Here is a 19,831-nt window from a genome sequence, read left to right as displayed (position 1 = left end):
GGCTTCTTGCAAGTGGTTTTGTTTTTACTGCTCTATAAATGAAAACTGGAATATGATAGACTAAGCTTTATGTCAAGATACATTTTCATTTCTGTTTAAATCTACTGCATTTCAATTCATTGACAGAATATATTTTATGTATTATGGAGCTTAAATTTTGTTGATTTCACATCCACTAGCTGTCAGAACCCTTTGAGTTCTCATAGTAATTATTTTTCTTTTGTATGAACACCATTACCGTTACAGGGGCAGGATATTTTGTTGATAGAAGCTATCACATTCACTGCTTTGGAATGTTATAAACAGTGGACCTGATTTCTCCTCAATTGCAGCAATATAGTACCACTTCATTCAGTTGAGCTCCTCCTCTCAGACTGGGATAAGTCTAGGAGGCTCAGACCTGAAGTCTACTTTGAATTCCATTCATGTTTCGTTAAAAGTCTCTGTTAGAAACGATACACCAAGTCATCTGTTTCCAACTTGACATATATTTGTTAAGTCAAAAGTTGACTCCAATTTTGTGTGTAACGTTTCATATACATTTCGTCTTTAGTATGCTGGATTATGACACGGAGAACCTAAATTCTGATGAAATCTACAGCTCTCTTCGTGGAGTCACAGAAGCAATTGAGAAGTTTAGTTTCCGTAGCCAAGAGGACCTGAATGAACCAATCAAACGTGATGGGAAGAAAGACTGTGACATGGTAAGTGTCTGGTTTGATTAATACTTGGAGATGTGTGAAATTTTTATTGTTTTCAAGCCTGGCTTTGGAATGTTAACTAGTGTACAAAATCCAGTTGCTCTTGGTAACTGGATTTTTCCTGTAACTGTTTTATTCTCAATTGTTCCTAACACTTCACCATTTGAACCTCTCACTACAAGAAAGACACTGAGGTCCTAGAGGTTGTTGTGACATGTGAGATGCCATTTGTTTTAATTAAGTAAGTGAAATTCAAAATCTATGAATTAAGCAGCATTTTTGCTTCCTGTATGGACAAACAAGTGTAGGTTATAGTAGACTGTTAATCTCAAAAGCTAGAATTCTTGGTGATCTCATGTTTTTCTTTGGGACTCCTCTGTTGTCTGTTTCACTTTAGCGTTCTAAGCATCATTTGTGAGATTTTGTGAGAATGATGTTGCTTTTCTTTCCTTTCTTCTGCTTATTAGCAGATTGGCCCTGTTCCTTGTTTGATTTTTTTCCTAGCCTGTGCAGTTTTAGAAGTATTTTGGTTTAGAAATGTTAGCATAGCTTTTTGCCCTGTGATCATGAGATACTTTTGTTACCTAAATTAGGGAAAGAGGTGGTAGTCTAAGTATTATGTGTACATAAGGAATTCTACACAAAATTAATGGGTGTGATCCTGTTTGTGAGTGAACTCAAATTCTGTGGAAGTTGTAGCCTTTTATTGGTCTTATGCCTTTTCTGTATTGATCTCCAGGTGTCTCGAGATGGTGGCCTTGCAGTACCTACCAGTGATGTCCGAGGAGGCAGTGATACTGTAGAAGGAGGAAGGATGGCTCTAGATAACAAAACCTCCCTACTTAACACACAGCCACCCCGCGCCTTTTCAGGGCCACGTGCTCGAGAGTATAACCCCTATCCTTATTCTGACACAATTAACACTTACGACAAGACTGCCCTCAAGGAAGCAGTTTTTGATGATGACATGGATCAGCTTCGGGATGGTTTGTATTAGCAAACCTTTTAAAATTGTTGTCACCTTATTCTGTTCCTAATATATTTGTATATGTGCAGTACTGAGATACATGCCTGTCCACGTATATGTTGTGTATTACTTTGCAAATGACTCAAGGCTTGGCATGAAACATCTTCTGTTCTGATGTGTGACAGCAGAACTTCATTTATGGATATGGAGAAAAGGCTCTACTGCAATTTTAATTTTTTTTGTTATTGTTCTCTTGCTTTCTCCTTTAGAGTTTTCCTCAAACTAGTCTCTTAAAGTCTAAATTAAGTGTATCTTCAAGGAACATTTATTTAGGGACGTTCTACTCTAAAACCCAAATGACTCATTAGCTTGTTATTGAGTGTTTCACTTCATTTAAACGATGCTGCACCCCTTAGTTTATTCCTTTGCATTATATTGATGACTCATAGTACTTTGATCTAAAGGTTACGCATGTGATTGCTGGTTTTGGGTGTGTGTCTGGGACAAACTGGCGATTCTCCTCTTGTAGAAGTAATTATTGGAATTGGATAAAATCCAATCGTCATCTCTTCTTTATTTTTTAGAAGCCATGTGCAGATTCATGAGCAGTATTAAGAACTTAGGTGAAATTAGGGTTATTCAGGTCCTCTTTCCCTCTTGACAGAGTCCACTTGGGATTTGATGCCTTTTTGGTAGTGGTCTTATTTTTCTCCATGCACTTCATTTTATGGAAGGTTTGTAATATGGACATATTTGACCTTTTCCCCCATTTCCCCAAGTGACTTGCTTCCATTTGTCCTAGAAGTACCCATTGACCATTCAGATTTGGTGGCTGATCTTCTGAAAGAGCTCTCTAATCACAATGAGCGGGTGGAGGAGCGGAAAGGAGCTCTCCTGGAACTGCTGAAAATTACAAGGGAGGATAATCTTGGAGTTTGGGAGGAACATTTCAAAACCATTCTGCTCTTGCTCCTGGAAACACTTGGAGACAAAGATGTGAGATGCAGATTTTTCTTAACTCTCCTGTAGCATTGCTTTATTTAGGGTGATAGGTTTTGCAAATTAATTCATCTGAAATTTGTTACATTTGTTCGGCATCTCATCAGTGATGCTGCACTACTTGTTTTCTTTTTTTCTGTTAAGGTTATTGATTCTGCTTTCATTATTAGTGTACTCCTTGACAAATTTCAAGGTTCTTTGTAGTGTCTGTTCTCCACTCCCTTCTGAGTGTTTAGTAACAATTAGGAAATTGAACTAGAATCAGAAATAAAGTTATTTTCTAAGGCAGTGTATATGGCTGATATTTTCTCACAATCATTTTTCTTACTATCAACGTGAGTTTTGGTAGTGCTACATGTTTAATCATAGCATCATCACGTATGTATGAAGATCTGGTGATTTTAAGTATAAGTTTGCTAATCTGAGTTTTGCAGGTGGATAACAAAGGGCATAATTTGAAGGCTGAATATAGAATTAAGTATTCCTCTACTGAAATGATAGATCTATTTGGAATGGCAACTAGCCAAAAGCTTAATGTAACAGTTGTGTAAGTAAAGCAGGTGTTATAAATCCCTTCTCCTAAGGATCTTTTGATGTATAAAGGATTAACACGTAGGTCAGTAGTGACTACAAAAATTGACTGCTCTTGAAAGTTATTTCCAGAGGAGCTGCAGTAAATCAATGCTGCCCCTGTAATAGTACATGAGAAACAGCTTTTGCATGAATGGAGCCCAATCTGATATCTGCAGAGCTAAGCAGAAGGGGAAGAGCAAATCAGATACAATCTGAATGTCTTTATATTTTCGTGTAATGCAGTTATGCTGTTTTGGTTATGAATTTATACTTAATTGCCAGAAGAGTATGGAATTTAGAAATGTAGAATCATTCCAATTCTGTCAGTGGGAACAATCATTTTTATATAAATGTTTCTGCAACAGAAAGCAAGCAGACCAATTCTTGTTTTCAGCTATTGATCACACTGCTTGATCCACTGGAGCTGGTGGAGCTACATAAGATTTCTCTTGCTTAGAGAGCCATGAGAATTTGCTTAAAATGCAATTTTGATAAGAAATTACTTTTTCTAACATCAATTTCTCTTGACACAGCATTCAATACGAGCCTTGGCACTGCGAGTCCTTAGAGAAATTCTACGGAATCAGCCAGCAAGGTTCAAAAACTACGCAGAGTTGACCATCATGAAGACACTGGAAGCACACAAGGATTCCCACAAGGAGGTGAGAGAGCCTTTTGGCACTGGTACTGGGAAAATAATATTGAAGAAATGTAAGGTTTAACAAACAAGCATGCTGACCCATCTTGACAGTAGAAAAGAACAATATGAAGTCACCTGAATACTGAAGATGTATACTTGCTGAAGCAAGAAGAAAAATGTTGAGACCAACAGACTCATTTTTAGTGTATTTGGAACTATCTGGAGTTGTAGGCCACTATTTATTGGTTTTCCAGGGCTTGGCTGGTTGTTCTGGGAGAGGTAGGAGGGTGCATTTTTCTTAAGTTAGTGGAGATCATTAAGGGCACTGTGGTCCCTCGATCTGCACAGGGAAGGTTGGGAAATATATTGAAGAACACAAAGGCTGTACTCAAGCAGAGCTGTGTGAAAATTATGAACTTGAGCCACAATTGAAAATTTGAACTGTGGAATAACAGCTGAAAATGGACAAAGAAGGCATGCTGCTAAAAAGAAGCTGAGGCAGTGAGGAGGAAGCCAAGGGAATGGTGAACTTCATTTTCCTATTGCGAGAGAACTCATGCAAAATTAAAAGTATTCTGGACTAAAAAATACAGGGACATGATGGTTACATTGGAAGTAGATCAAAGTACATTAAAGGTCAGTCTTTGCAAATTGGCTTCCAAGATAGTTCTTCTTTTCTATCTTCTATGCATTGCAAGTTTGAACCAAACCCTGAAAAACAGCATGTGAATTTGTCTGTTTCTGCAGTGGTTTAGTTACCAAGCTCCTTCCTTTGAAACTTAAAGCTCTTCATCTTCCCTGCAAAAGGCTTGCCCTAAACTAGCAATACTAGGTATCTCTGTCTGTTTTTGGCCACGGAAAAGATCATTGTATAGATCAGGCTGCTTCCAGAGTATTGCATAACTGATACAAAGCTGCATTAGCTGTGCATAGCAAAACTGTACTGTTTAAAAATCAAAACAAAACCAAATACACCCCCTAGGGAAGAAGGAACCTAACAGGCTGGATATCCCTTAAATACAAAAGCAGAAAACGTTTAATCCGTTAGTGAACGAAGACTGCCACAATCTGCCTATCCTCCTCAATTTAGAGCTTTTGCACTCCTGTCATTCTCAGTTCAGAGTAATAAGAAGCAGTTGTAAATTGATTTCCTGATAAAGTAGTCAGACAAAACATTGTGTTCTGAAGGAGTGCCTTTTATTGGCAAGTTTTCCTGGTTACATACTTCTCATCTCACCTTGACTCAGTGCCCTTTTTTTTTTCCCCACAAAATCTTCCGAACTTGCAGCACCTTTCAGATGGTCTCTGATGTTTTTAATGCCCTTCAGAGCTCTCTGTCCTTGTATGACTGACAGTTTTTACTGAAATTAGGTGTAATGTGACATTTCATATCTCTGTACTCCCCCACATGATGTTCTTCATGTTTGTAGCATGGACAGGTTTTGTTTAGGATTTACATGTGAGATGCCTTCTGAGGAAGAGCAGAGAAGGATCGGGTTTTGTAACAGAAAGTAAAATTCAAGCCAGGAATGAAGAGTCATGAGTTCTGGCACTTCTTTATAGAAGAGTAAGTGTGAGCTGTATTGCTCTCAGCAAGTAGCCGTTGTTCTGCACGTAGCATTCCTTTGATTTTTTTTTTTTCCAGTGGTTTTTGCATAGCACTGTTATCATTAAAAAAGATCACATTTACAACTGCTCCAGTGAGACCTTTGGGTTATGGCTGTCGTAGCAGGACACTGCAGGTGTAGTTCCATTTTTCTGTCCCTAAGCAATTGTTTGTACAGCTGTATTAAGTGTTGGTACTGGTGGTGTAATAGGAGTGAACAGCCTGAAGAATGGGTGTTTGGTGTTACCTGGCATGTGCTGATATTTAAAAAAAAAAACAAAAACAAAAACAAAAAACACTCTAGAATCAACCCAAGTACATAATATTTGTGTCCCACCCTCTTTATCCATGGAGTTTGAGGATGTTGCCATTGCAACATAGTATTTTTCAGTCTATGTATGTGTATTTTCTCATCCTTGTTTAAATGGGGCTCTCAGAACAAAATGCAACTCATGAAAGCTGGCAACTCTCTGTCAGTTTCAGGACATCAGCATTCATGAAGTTAAGAAAATTTTCTCAGTCTTCTCTTGTGTGTCTACATGAACATACAGCTGTGAAAATGCTGTAGGTGTTCTTTACCTGTAGCTGGGATTTGTTGATTCCATTAAGTCTTTAAAAAAAAAAAACAAAAAAACAAACACAACTGAGTCCAATCTCATAGCCCTGGGCCAGAATGTCACAGATTCCCATCCAGCAGAGGCCCTCCAGCTCCCACTCACTGCTGAATTTGCAGCACTGCTATCTCCTGGGATTGTGGAGGAGCTGCCCTTTGACTTGATCCCACTCAATGAGAGACTAAGTCTAAGAGAGACTTGGTGGTCTGTCTTACAGTTTTTTTTCACTGAAACTGAGTAATATTAAGAGCAGTGGATATACTCTCCTTAGACTACATAAGATAAAATCTTTCTTCATACTGTAAAAACTATTTGGAGGAAAGCTGCTATATAGTAGAGTTAGGAAAGTGCTAATTCCTGAGCAACGTAATGCCCTGACAGGACATCTCACTAGGGTTTGTTTCTGCCTTTGTATCAGAAAACAAAACTGGTTTGTGGTTTGAGATCATTTCAGACAGGCTGCGTGAATCAGCAGAAAATTACTGTTTGGAGAGATCTGTACCTACTTCACTTTTGCTTACCTGAGTTTCCCCTTCAGCACAGGAACTGTTAATTGCCTGTATGTTATTGCTGCCGTTTTCTGTAATGTTTGGGCTAATGGGCAATCAGCGTAAAATGACCAAGCAAAGAGAGAGGAGTTTGAAAAGGAGCACAGTGCAGGGCCATTAACCTCAGATGGCTCCAAGAAGTCATTGCACTTTGAAAATGAGTAAGAAAGTTAATTTGTCTTCACAAATGCAATATTACTTCTGTTCAGCATGGCTGTCTTCACTTCCAGAACCCAACAGGCACCTAGGGAACTGCTTTAGCTGGGGGGTTTGAACATAAATGATCTCCATAGGACCCTTTCAGCCCTTACAATTCTGTGAAATACCATGTCTTCCTCCATTTGAGTGCCAGTATCTAGCTAAAAGAGTGTCTGAAACAAAAGGGGCTGTGATTTTATTACAGCTGGAAGCATCACTGTTATGTTAGCATGGTTGGATGTGTTTGGATGCCTGAATGTGCTTTGCCAAATCAAGCTGAAGCCTTTCAGTGGTTGAATCTTTGCTATAGCAAGAACTCTTCTGTTGTTGAAGGCAAAGTGTAGCATCAATGAAGCAGCACAACTAAGGGACACCAGAGAAGAAAATTTGGTATGAGGAGTGGATGCTGAAAGTTGTCGTGTGGGTGCAAATAAAGGAGATCAGCAAAGCACTGACCTCAGTGCAGGTCCAAAATTAACATAACCCTGGGCTACAGACTAGGAGACTCTGAGTTGAGATTCATGTTTAGTTTGCACTTCTTAATGCTAGCCTCTTTTTACGCTGTTTGTTGTATAATAGTCTGTTCAAATCTGTTAATTAAATGGGATGATGTGAAGAGTCAAGCCTGCTTCAGTCAGAACTGTAAATATTTATGGGAGTTGACATGTAAATGCCTTTCACTTACCTTTAGAGCATTAGAATGTAATTGAAGTTGTGGATGGTATTAAATCTTGTTGATTTTTATCACTCTTTGTTTGGAGTTACTTGGAAGAGAGCTGTCTTTCTGTTGCCAATTGGTTAGTATTAACTCATTTGTTCCAGTGTACTTACTCACCCATAACTAAGGAGAGATGCTGTGTGCTGACCCAGTACCATTGATATGACATTGCTTCAGATTCATAGCAGCAAAATGAGTCTAAGTTCTTATTCTTCACTATAGTAAAATAGAAATAGTTATCTTGTGAAACTGTTAAGGAACATCTTCACCATTGATAATCATTGGACAGCTCTTTCTTTGCTTTGTTTCTGCTGCTCTGTTTTTCTCTGTAGCAAAGCCTGTAGACCTAGCTGATTGGTACTTTCTCTGTTTAAGGAAAAGACTTTGAGCCATGTATGAGGTACCTAAGTTTGGTCTTTTACTATCCAGGAAATCCACAGGCATAATTGGGATGTAACACTCCTTGTTGTAATGATCTAAAGGAAGGTGAAAAGAGCAAATCACGGCTATCCATTAACTTTAATTGTTACTAGCTTGAGGTCCTTTTAGACTGACCCTTGACATTTATAAGATTATTTGCAAATGTCCTCCAATGATGATACACTCTGTATCGTTTTCTGTAAAACATAGCCTACTAGAGAAAAATGTTAAGTGATCAGTCTTTAAGGTTAGTTAACTCGTAGCCCATGCTGGAAGCTGCTGAGCACTGTATTTGGCAGTTGATGTTTTATTGTATATATTTCTGTGCTTCCTCTATTTCCCAACACATGAAATATTTAGCACCCAGGAGAAGCAATCTAATCTACTTCACCTCCTCTGAATCCCTTAATTTTTTTCATCTGCTTAGTGCTCCCCATTGCTGAGTCCGCTTCCTGCTTTGAAACTCAGTGCTTAATTGTTTGTTCCTGTCTGGATCAGACTGTATATCCTTCAGGGATGGGAGTTTGCCTGGCTAGGCAGTGGTAAGCCTCCATTCCCTCCAACTCAGATTGTGCAGGCTTTAAGTAACCACCTTTAAATACCAAAAGTTGGTTCTAAAAACAAAGTTTTGTGCCTTGTAAGCCTAAAAAACAAAACCTTGTTTTTCTGCTCTTCTTCTGGTGCTTTACTTGTTTCACAGTGGAGTAAAAAGCCTCTTAAGGTTTTTGAGTGTTTTTTCTTTTTCTCTTAAAAACAACAACAAAAACATATGCTCCTTAATTCTCTGTGTTTTATAGAGGTGGTGCAGCTAGTATTTGTACTCCAGTTTGCAGTGTAATATGTACTCCCATACAACTCTCATCTAGGTATATGGGTACTGCTCTACTCAGATCTCAACGTGTTACACTGATGCCCTGCACAGCCTATAAAGTGGGCATGTTATTCTTTCAATGAGCCCACTAGGAAACGCAGCGTATGTTATGCCAGCAGAAGTGAGACTCGATCTAGTCTCTAGTGTGTAGAGCAAAAGGTAAGCCTTTGGAAAGGAGAAAAACCTGCTTCTTTAAGGCAAAGTGCTATCGTTTAGATCTGCATTCCTGGTCTACCTGCCTTGTGTTGAATGGCATCAAACTATCCAGTTCCAGACATGGCTTTAAGCTTTTACTAGAGGTAAAGTCATGTTTGTGACATACCTTACACACAGCTTAGTGTCAGTATTTTTAAAGCACTGCAGGCTCTCCCTGGTCTTACAGATCTTGCGTCATAGGCACCCTTTTGAACTTGTTTCTTCCAGCTGTTATCATTTGAACACTCTACTAGTTTTCTTTTGTGTTTTTAAAATAATTGAACATAATTGCATTATGTTCAAAAACTCTGCTCCATATCCTACTTTAAACAATGACTAGCAAGCATGCAATGATTCTTCATCAAAGACTTCCTCCCTATCACAGAATCACAGAATGGCCAGGGTTGGAAGGGACCTCAAGGATCATGAATCTCCAACCCCCTGGCCCAAGCTGAAAGTTCTGTCTGCTGACCTTTAATGGCTCTTCAGTGACCTTATATATTTTTTAATCTATTATCTGCATCCTTCTATGACAGTGAGCTCCTCAGTCTGAACATGTAGTGAGCAGCACTGTTTTTTCTTCACATTTAAAGAGTGTGCATTTTATGGATATAGTTACTGTGGTGTCTGCTGGTAGCTTGAACCTAATGGAGCCATTCCTATTGCTTCCCAGTGTCTTATCTTCCAATCTTCCCCCCAGAGATGGGAGGAAGAGCAGTTGTTTGATGTTTGCTCATTTCTTCCACTCTTTATTAAGTTTATTTCACTCTGGTCAGATAAAACCCTGATTTAAAAAGATATTTGACTTTTTATATTGTATGTTATGTATAATTTGCAAGACGTGGTTGTTGTGCCTCACAGCAAAATATCTTCACTAAACTCAGCTATAATTGCGTACCCTCGATGCCAAACAACCTGGCAGTTCATAGCTTTTGATAACGCGTTTCTCTCTCTGCAGAAATGTTGCTGCCTTTCTTTGGCATTACTGGGAATGCAACTCTGGCAGTGCTGTGCAAGTATTCAGAGACAAGCTTTCCCTCACGGGTTGCACAGTTGATCCGGATGGCTAAATGCTTTATTCTGTCAAAGCCAGAATCAAAGACCTTCTGGGCAGGGCTGCTATTTGCATTGCAGAGTGGTGGCGTTTTGGCTTTCTATGTCAGTGGAGATGAAGGAGGGAAGAGCTTGTCCTCTGGGTTCTCTCACAGCTGGTACTGCCCTGCACCTTCATCTGTGCCCTGTTTCCTGCTGTTCTTTTGCAAGGCAGCTAGTTACCTGCAGAGCCTCTGAATCAAGCAAGCATGTAAGCACACGCTTGAGTCCCATTGACGTCAGTAAGACTCAAGCATGTTATTAAAGCCAAATACACGCTTAAGGGGGATGCTGAAGTGTGGCTTGGATGCAGATGCTGTCTGCCAGATGTGCTCTTGAAAGACTTGGAAATGTCTCTGGTGTTGTCACGTTTACAAGCTAGTATCAGCAGGAAGCCTTCTGGACATGAGTAATTTGCCCTTCTGTATTCAAAGGATGCGCACTGCATGGAGAAGTGATGTGAAATACCCAACTGCTGTGCAAATACAGCCAGATGCGTGCTAGAAATGGCCAGCTTTGCTGAAAGAAGGGCTTGTGAAGGTGCAAGATTTCTTATGTCTGTACAGTTTTTCTTGCTTACCCTATGATGTGCAAAATACATGTGACCTTCTTTGCACTTTGACTCCTGTCCTGGCTCTTTTTGTGAAGAATTGCAGCTGTATTTCAAGCCTTGGTGCTTGGAAATAGTAATAAGCTTTTAAAACAAAGGTTTTTGTCTCATGCACTCTCCTCATAACTGTGCAAGTAGTTGTAGAGATCTATCTCAATTACTCACTGAGATTTTTACCTAATCCAAATTTACGGAAGTATCTTAGATGAAGTCCATCTGTAAGTACATACTAAGATGCTATTACTTATAAAAGACCATGAGGATCTGAAAAAGGGAAAAAAAAAAGGGGGGGGGATTCAGTAATTTGTGATAATGCGTATAATGTATGTCCAAACTTTCCTTTTACAAAAAGGATTTGGAGTTGCTAAAAAGCCAAATTCCAAGTGGCCAGTGTCTAGTCAGTTACAGAGTTTTTATTAAATACATATATGTATGTTTATCTAGCTAAAATGACTTGCCCATGAATGTTGTTGGGCTGATTATGAGGTATTCATACCCTCTGTAATTGCACTGTGTTATTTGTAGAGAGCTTGATGTCAGCAGTATTTCAGTGCTAGAAGAGACATCATCAAAAACTGCAGTGCCAAGAAGTGAATTTCTTTAAAAAACAAAACAAAACAAAAAAAAAAACCTCCTTACGTTCCACAGAGACCTTTTGAGAGCCTCTGACTGCAGCCATTCCAGCAATTCACTGCCACAGTACCAGTCCTTGGCATTAGGTTTCCTTGAGTACTTGGATATTTCTCTCTTCCCCTCCCTCTCAAAAAATAGCACTTCCTCCTAAGCTAGCTAGCATGGAAAAATGTTAACTTTCATGCTTCTCATGTGTGAAATTGAAAAAGGAATTAGCAAAGAAATATGTGGAAGAGCTAAACAAGCATCTGTTCTGCTTGGTTACTCATTCACAGATCTTGCAGGATGAAATCTTTTGAACGCTGACCACATTGTGGATTGCCATTTTTGGAATGTGTTTTAACACTGTTTAATTGCTGAGAAAGGCCTGAGATAGATGAGTATGCGGACAACTTCAGCAATCAGAGTCTCACATTGGCTCCTGCCTGTGCCTTGCCTAAATACAATGTTTGTACCACGTGAAATATCTAAAATCACTTTTATTGTTGGATGTTTCACAGGTGCACAAGTAACCTTCGGCCATTCCTGTTTCAGGGAAGCAGCTGTCAACATGAGTGGAGGATCAGTGACTGTGTTGTAGCCATGATGAGTTAAAGCTATGGGTGAAGCAGGTTTTGTAGACAGGGATAATCTCTTTTGTTAAATCAGTAGTCTATCTGAGCTGGTCCCTCTTCATTGCTTCTATCTTAAAATCAATTAGTCCTTTCTGGAAAATGTTTTGTAGTCCAGGCAGAGAGAGATTCTTGTCCTAGTGAGGACTGGGATAAACTCCTGCTACATACATTATCCACATTAGTTCCTTTCCAAAGTTCATCTTTTGGGGCTTTGATAGAGCTGTATCTGTTTATGGGTTGCCTGAATCGAAGAGAAACCTCCAAGTTTGATTCCATTTTGTGTGGAAGAAGGGATTGAGGAGAATTCAGTAGTCATGGCTTCAGTCTAAGTGATTGACCTGTGGCTTCACTTGTTTTGTTGTCTTTTCTTTTTTTTTCTTATTGTCTGGGACACATCTTCCTTGAGTTTGTTGCCTAGCAATTAGCACATACACTTGAAGAAAGAAAACCTTTCCATCCTGTGTTTTTTTTTAATCCAATTACTGCAGAATGTAAAATAAACTCTCATAGGAGAAGAAAATCAGGTCCTTCCTCTTTCCTCTAGCTGTCCTATCCACTGGGGAAAAGTGTGAAATATGTGGGTTTGCTTTTCCTCGGGTGAAGAGTAGTACTGAGTTTAGGACCTCCTGTGTGTCTGCTTTACAGTGTGAAGTAGCTATAAAAGGTGGGTGATGCCACTGTTTCCACTTGTTCTTCCTCTCATGTTTTATAGTGTTCCAGCACTGCCTTCATGTATTAAATATGCTCAGAGCACTGTTGCCTGGTTATAGATTATCCTGAATCTTGCTTGGCTCTCCATAGCCTGGATTTGAGCACAGCAGTGCTTAGCTGGGACTTGGCAGGACACACGTGTGCAGGCATGGGCACTCAAGCATTCAGCAAGGCAGATACATATTAAAAAGCACAACGTCACTCATTGTAGTATTAAGCAATTGTATTTCATATTAAGTTTAAGGTGATGGGTTTATGTTCCCTGACAGTGGCTAGAGTGCTGTTCTAGCAGGGCAGCAGTGCCTGTCTTTCTTGGTGGCGGATGACTCTCAAACTTTGACATGGTTACTTCAGGCAGGAGGAACTGTGTACCACTGTCTGACTGGAACAAACTTGTCTCTGGAGGTGAAGAGCTTGAATTCTTCTACTTGATCTCCTCTCAGATGAGCCTCTTGCTGTTTTATTAATAAACATCCCCAAGTATTTCCTGGCATTCATTCCTAGTATGTGCAGGTGTTTTTGGCTGTGCAGCCTCATTAACGTAAGGTTTTGCTCTGCTTTCCTTTCAGGTCGTCAGAGCTGCTGAGGAAGCTGCTTCTACCCTGGCAAGCTCCATCCACCCTGAGCAATGCATCAAGGTGCTTTGCCCCATCATTCAGACTGCAGATTATCCAATTAATTTAGCTGCCATCAAGATGCAGACAAAGGTCATTGAGAGGATTTCCAAGGAATCATTGCATCAACTCCTTCCTGATATTATTCCTGGATTGTTACAGGTATAGAACCTCACATCACAAATGGTCATTGAGCACAAACGAACACTGAGATGTTCTGCACTTTGAGTGTACTTTGCGCATGAATTTGAAGCACAGCAGGCCAGATAGGAAGGACTATTTTCTTTCTGAAATCAAGACTGAACTGCTCAGTCTTCATTCAGTCTCTGTCATAACTCTGGGTGGGGAGCTGTGTTTTTGCCAGCACTAAGACTTGATCTTACATTGTGAATTTATCTTTCAATGCTGGCTGTAGAGGGGCTGTATTCAGTCCCCTTGCACAGACAGCTGGCAGGACTAAACTTTTGGAGTGAGACAAAGCATGATGAAAATAACAAAGGAGAGAACTATTGTGTTTACTGGGGGGGATTGTGGCAAGAACAAATTGGTCCTTGTGGAAGGGTTCATACCTGTAGGTGAGTAAAACTTCAGTGGAGAATTATGATAAAGAAGCCTCCTTTTTGAGAGCGTAAAGAGCAGAAGGACAAGAGCAAAGTCAGGATTTTCCTCGATGCATCCTAGTGTTTGTCCCAGCTTTGTCACGTAAGCTCTTGCAATTCTTTTCTTAAACTCTGGGAATCAGGCAATTCTGTATTGATGTGAACTTTTGTTCTAAGAAGTTTTTAGCCATCGTTGTTGGTGACAACAATCTAGACAAGGGAGCTTCAATGCAATGGAAGTGCTTGGGAACATCATGCCTTTAAAAACACAAAAAGATATATTTGCTTTATTAAATGGCTTCCATGTCATTGTAATTTTTCACCTTTGGGCTGCCAGTGTTATTTCCTTGAGTTAGGAACTCATAATGATCAAAGATATATACTCCTCATATTTAGAAAGTATGTGGAGATACGCACTGTGGCTGTTTATCTTGGTGAGGGAACAGCAGTGGTGTAAAGGCAAGATGTGTCCAACAGTGCTCATGTGAATACAAGTGTGCAGCTCAGCAGCCCACAGCAGGATGCCCATGGCCCATGTGAACAGATAGAGATCTCAGTATGTAAAACTGCCTTGGCTGTCCTTCTGCTGAGCACCTGGGTTTGGGTGCACATTGCAGTACAGAGCTCTTAGAGGGGTTTGGTGGGGAGTGCTTGCAGTGCTTGTAGGTTCCTCAGTTTCAGTTGTCGTTCTTTTGGGTCCCACCCTGCAGGGGGAGCAGCCCATAGGCATCTCCTACTGGTGAGAGGCAAAGCCCAACCTGGCAGGCCCTTGTAGTCCTGGAGATGGGTATAGCTGTCATGGTGATCTGAGGCTGGCAGAGTCACAGCACTCCTGCTCCTTTCACAAAGACATGCCCTAGCCACATACCAGGCTGCTGTGGGATGAGGCACTGTCCACATCTCCTGTTGAAGCAGGCCCTGATCATTTAGAGAAAGAAATGCACCGTTAATGGAGGAGAGCAAGAAGAGGCCTGGCTGTGTTAGCGGTGGTTAGACTGCCTGGTGAGGATAAAGATGGGACACTGATATGCCTGCAGTAGAAGCTTTGCTGTGTTGTAGAAAATGAGGCATTCCAACCCATAGCTGGTGTGCTGACAAAGATAGTTTTTGTGTGTGACTCTGACCTTTAACTTCACAGCTGTCTCCAGACCAACTCCTGCTCTTTGGGATTTAGTGCTCTTTGAGTTTGCAGGCTGTAATGTCAGACTGCATTTTGGCCTTGCAGCTAGAACATCAGCCCTGCTAGTGGGCAGCCCCAGCCCTGCAGCATCACTCCTCATGGCTCCTGGCAGAGGAATGATCCATAATGATGATGACTTCTGCAATTTTGAATGCTTGAGTACAGTTATTCTATCCAAATGCCTATTTGGACAGAACATCTATTCACCAAACAATGTTTTGTGTTTCATACTCTAAATGATATAACCATTAGGCCATTTTGCTGAAAATTTTGTCTGTCTTTTGCTCACCTATTTCCTTAGGTGGTTGGGTTTGGGTCAGGAAAGACTTATCTATGGGCACACTCAGAGCACTGTGTCCAAGATGTCCTGATAATCACATATGGCATAAGGTTATTTGAACTGGACATAGGAATGTGCATAACTGATAGAATCCGCCTGATTGGGAACTATTCTTCCTTAATGACATAAAACCTAAGACATTAATAACATAAATTAATAGCCTAATATGAGGACATTACAGAAAGGATATTATATGGTATAAATAGAGTGTGCTGGATGGTTGTATTCTCTTTGAGCGTTCATATTGCAAGAGCCTTTCTATTAATCTGGTAGCCTAAACAACTCTTCAGTGTATTGATTGGTAAGGATGTTGGTGCGTGCTGTTTGTGACCATTTTTTCTTGTTTCCTAGGGTTATGATAATACAGAGAGCAGTGTCCGTAAAGCTAGTGTATTTTGTCTGGTGGCAATTTATTCAGTAATTGGTGAAGAACTGAAACCTCATCTCGCACAACTCACAGGAAGCAAGGTATGGGAGTATAATACCTTTGGTATTATGACAACAGCCAATGCATTCATGATAGCTCTGGGTCAGATTCCCTGTACTGTGTTAAATCCTAATGTGTTAGACTAACTGATCCTGCCAACACCACTAGAGCAACAGATCTTGTCCAGCAATATGAGCATTTCAGACCCTGCAGAGCAATTTTTGAAGAGGATTCAGGGATTGGTTTCTTGATGCATTTGATCCTGTGCAACTGCAAGCTGCTACTGAGCTGGTCGTTCCCATGACAGTCATGCTTTCCTTAGCTCTTCTGCATTGCATCATTAGGTGAAAATGCAGTCAGTTGTATCAGCTGGCTTCACTGGTTTAAAAAAAAACAAATCTGGAATATTAAATTAGTTTGTAGCTCACTCTATGGCTTGACAGTTAATCTAATGCGAAGAGTGGTAAGAATGCATGGTTGGGATGGGTGGCAGAGCAAGACTGTTCCTTTCGGCAGCAGGTCATAATTAGGGCTGGTAGAAAAGCAGGTGGAGCTTTACTCCTAATAGCATTGCAGATGTGTCCTTTTCTCCCTGGGACACCAGCAAATTTGAAAGACTTTTCAAACACTTTTCTACCCGTGCTTATGTTAGAAGTAAAACTCGAATTCTGATCTGATGCTGTAGATGAAATCAGTCTTCAGTTCAGCTCTGTCCTTCAGACAAGAGCTGGCATTCAGGAAGCTGTCACAAGGCTTCTCCCAATTGAAGTCATAATACCCGAGATGTCTTTACCATTTTAACATAATTCTGCGTTGTTGTCTCTGAATGTGAAAAGCTACTTTGTTCAGAGGGCTTCATCTGGATGTTTTGAACCAGTGGCTTCTTTTATGGGTAGGAAGCGTGGTTTAGGCTGAAACAGAATCTGAGATTTAAGACACTTGGACTTTATTTCTGAATTGTGTCCTTAAGTTACTTTCACCTCACATTTGCTCTGGAAAAAGAGCTATGGATGCTGAGACTTACCTCATTTATGTTTAGGCGGTTGGGAGATTCCTGTATAAAATGTTGTAGAGGCTTTATAATCCCAGTATCCTAGGTGCCATGGACATACTCCACCACATAACTAACTGTAAACATGTGAGTAATTCTTCTGAGTTTATGCAGGCTGCCTACGTGTTTAAAGTTAAATAAATGCATGAGTCATTACAGGATCTGGGCCTAAGGTGGTAAGGCAGAATAAGAAAACAACCCCTTGCAAAGGAAGTGCGTTGTCATAACAGCTGCAGTTTCACTAGAGGAACCAAGTCGTGAAGATACTTAAATATCATTAAAAATGAATGTTCTGCAAAGAACAAAGCCCATCTCGCCTCTCTTCTCCAAGCATAGTGAGTTCAGGGTGTTTCCTAGGAGGGACCAAAGCTCTTGGATTACTGCAGTGTGAGTGAATTCCGTACCTGTCTGCAGCCCCACTGACCTCTGTGGGAATCCTGCTCACCTAGAGCAATCTGCAGGGCTGAGGGCTGTGAACTGATGACTGCTGAAGTGAAACACAAATGTGTTTTTTATATACAATTTAAATACTATTAAATTAAAACTCAGTGGGACCAGGCTTCCTCTCCTGGTTTTGCATGTTCTGAAATGCACTCAGCTTTGCTTCTGTTTTCCTCAGAGAGCCTGGTGCTAACTTGCTCTAACAGTGCTCATTGAACATGTAGTTAAAGCTCGCAGTCAGTTTTTGTCCATCTGTTTTTCCTGGCATCTTCTCCTGATATTTGTTGTTTCTTTCAGATGAAGCTACTAAACTTGTACATAAAGAGGGCCCAAACTACCAACAGCAACAGCAGCTCCTCTTCAGATGTTTCAACGCACAGTTAATGGAGATATGTGGACATATGTGTAGACTTAGAAGCAATCAACGGTGCCTCTCAGAGACCTTTCTGCTACTCTTCACTGGCGCACTTCATCAGCTAAAGGAGGCCATGCAGATATTTATTGCAATCAGTATTCTAGTCCCTTAAAGCTTTCATGTAAAAACCTTACTGGTATTGAATGTAAAGGAAGCAAGGTCTGTGTTGCAGTCTTCATTAAAAGTGAACAACAGAAAGCCATACTTAAACATATTGTATAGCCTGCTGAAATCTTGGAAATATGTTTAGGTTAGCATTCCAAAAGAGTCAAAAAACCTGGACACGCGTAAAAGTTAAACAAATCTTGGTTTAGTTCATACCCAGTTTTGGTTTCTGTGCGCTAGTTACTGCTCTTTCCCTGTGGCCGCAGCCTTTCTGGCTAGGATCTCCTCTTACAAGTCCTGTGGTCCTGTTTTGTACTTCCTATCGCAGCTTGCCTAATGTGCAGGGTTCTCCACGAGGAGATCTTTGCTGATGTGGCTGTGGTTCCAGCCTCTAATGCTTTAATACTGAGATATCAAGTGAGTAATGAAAAAGTAGGTTCTTTTTAAATATCTGAGTTTTTTGTATATAGTTCTTCTGACAGACCTCTGATGGCTGATCTCTCTAACTGCTCTCCAGCCAGCTGTGCTTTGTAGAGCAACTGGGCTCTCACTACCTTCGTTGACTGTGTAAATATTTCCCCTCTCCCAACCCATTTGGCTCTTTCATGTGCTCGAGACTCTTCAGGTTACTTGTTACTCCCCAAAGGGAACCTCAGATGCTGTTCTGAGACTGGTGCCTGCGTTCGGACACGAGCTCAGTGGGTGTTGGATTGGGCTTGGGTGCATCCTTGGGTGGACAGTCAGAGCTGGCAAGGCTGTATTGCAGTGCTGCTTTGTGAGGCTGGCTGTGTTTTTCCTGAAGTCTGTAGTGTCAAAGGACTGATCTGCCACTTTGACCGGGACCTTTCGATGTTGGTGGTAAATGCTTTGTCCACACAAATCCAGTGTGCTTTGGGCAGACTGTTCATCCAAGAGGACAGAAAGGGAATCTGAAGCTGGACAAAACAACCCTGTGGAAGCTAAGGGTTGGCTGGGATAGTGCTGCTCACCTGCTGCTGTTCCTGTCTTGTGCCCGAAGAGCCTGCAGTGCTGTCTTCTGCCTTTAGAAGCCTCCTTCTTCCCAGCCAGCCCCACGCACAACCCTGCTGGGTGCTTTGCATTTTGGAAGGATGTGCTAGACTGTGACACAGACCAGGTAAGAGCCAAACCAGCAGCAGCAGGTACCCCACAGCACCGTCCTGCTCCAACTTCTGTTGGCAGTGGCTGAGTTCCTGCTGCCTGTGACTGGGGAGAGCAGGAGGATGCTTGTGCTGCGTTTGGCCCTAGGCTGGATCCTGGCTGACAGACAGGCCCACCCCAACCTGCCATGGATGAGAACTGGGTTTTTTTCCCCCAGTGACAGTGATTGCAGGAGGGTGATGGACCTGCAATGTGTGTTCCCTGGCTGCTCTCAGTGCCTTGGTCTCTCTGCAGCCCCCTTCATTTCCCCTTTGAGGAGCTGAAGGGACACCTTGGTAGCAGACTCAGTGGCAGCATGTGAGCATTGCCGGAACTGCAGCAGGAGAGCACAGCAAGGAGGATAAAGCCTTGCGGCCCTCCCTCCTCCATCAGTTTGTGCTCCTGTAGCTCAGCCCCAGCCATGAGGAGCTGTGCTGGGAGGTGCTGATTGGTGCAGCTCCAGAAGGGCTGAGGTTTGTGGGGGGGGCTTTTCCAGCCTCTCAGCTGGCTGCCGTGGGAGCGGAGGTGACCTGCTCCCGAGGTCATCAGGATGAGTCCAGGCTTGGGCTGGCTGCAGGGCTGATCCCTCATACTCCCTGGTGCTGTGGAGGGAGGGGAGCCCTGTGGTCTGGTAGTGGGATTCCTCCATGCCCTCTCTGCTGGCTCAGAAGAGCCGTCCTTGCTTGGGAGAGGATTGGCTGCTCCATGGTTGGTGTCTCCCTGTCCGTGGACCATTCCTTTTCAACACCTTTCAGTATGCTTGTTAGAGTTTTGTGGGTTTTTTTTTTTTT

The 19,831-nt window shown here is 41.5% G+C and overlaps 1 protein-coding gene across 15 annotated transcripts in view; it reads left to right on the top strand.

Annotated features, from left to right (window-relative positions):
- The window catches only part of CLASP1 (cytoplasmic linker associated protein 1), an 83,006-nt gene extending 64,680 nt beyond the window's left edge, over positions 1 to 18,326 (top strand). For 8 of the 15 annotated variants that reach the window (XM_031554248.1, XM_031554247.1, XM_031554249.1 and 5 more), the window contains 7 exons: positions 554 to 704; positions 1,441 to 1,687; positions 2,471 to 2,664; positions 3,774 to 3,902; positions 13,280 to 13,486; positions 15,795 to 15,911; positions 17,660 to 18,326. In XM_031554248.1, coding sequence (XP_031410108.1) covers positions 554 to 704; positions 1,441 to 1,687; positions 2,471 to 2,664; positions 3,774 to 3,902; positions 13,280 to 13,486; positions 15,795 to 15,911; positions 17,660 to 17,746 — 1,132 coding nt within the window. In that variant the 3' untranslated portion in view covers positions 17,747 to 18,326. The remainder of the gene's footprint in view (positions 1 to 553; positions 705 to 1,440; positions 1,688 to 2,470; positions 2,665 to 3,773; positions 3,903 to 13,279; positions 13,487 to 15,794; positions 15,912 to 17,659) is intronic. The other 7 variants (XM_031554246.1, XM_031554244.1, XM_031554242.1 and 4 more) reach the window with 1 other exon arrangement.
- The last annotated feature ends 1,505 nt before the right edge of the window (positions 18,327 to 19,831 follow it).

The sequence above is a fragment of the Meleagris gallopavo genome, chromosome 7 (assembly GCF_000146605.3).
Source record: "Meleagris gallopavo isolate NT-WF06-2002-E0010 breed Aviagen turkey brand Nicholas breeding stock chromosome 7, Turkey_5.1, whole genome shotgun sequence".
Taxonomy (NCBI): Eukaryota; Metazoa; Chordata; class Aves; order Galliformes; family Phasianidae; genus Meleagris; species Meleagris gallopavo.
This window is presented reverse-complemented; position numbering and strand designations above follow the sequence as displayed.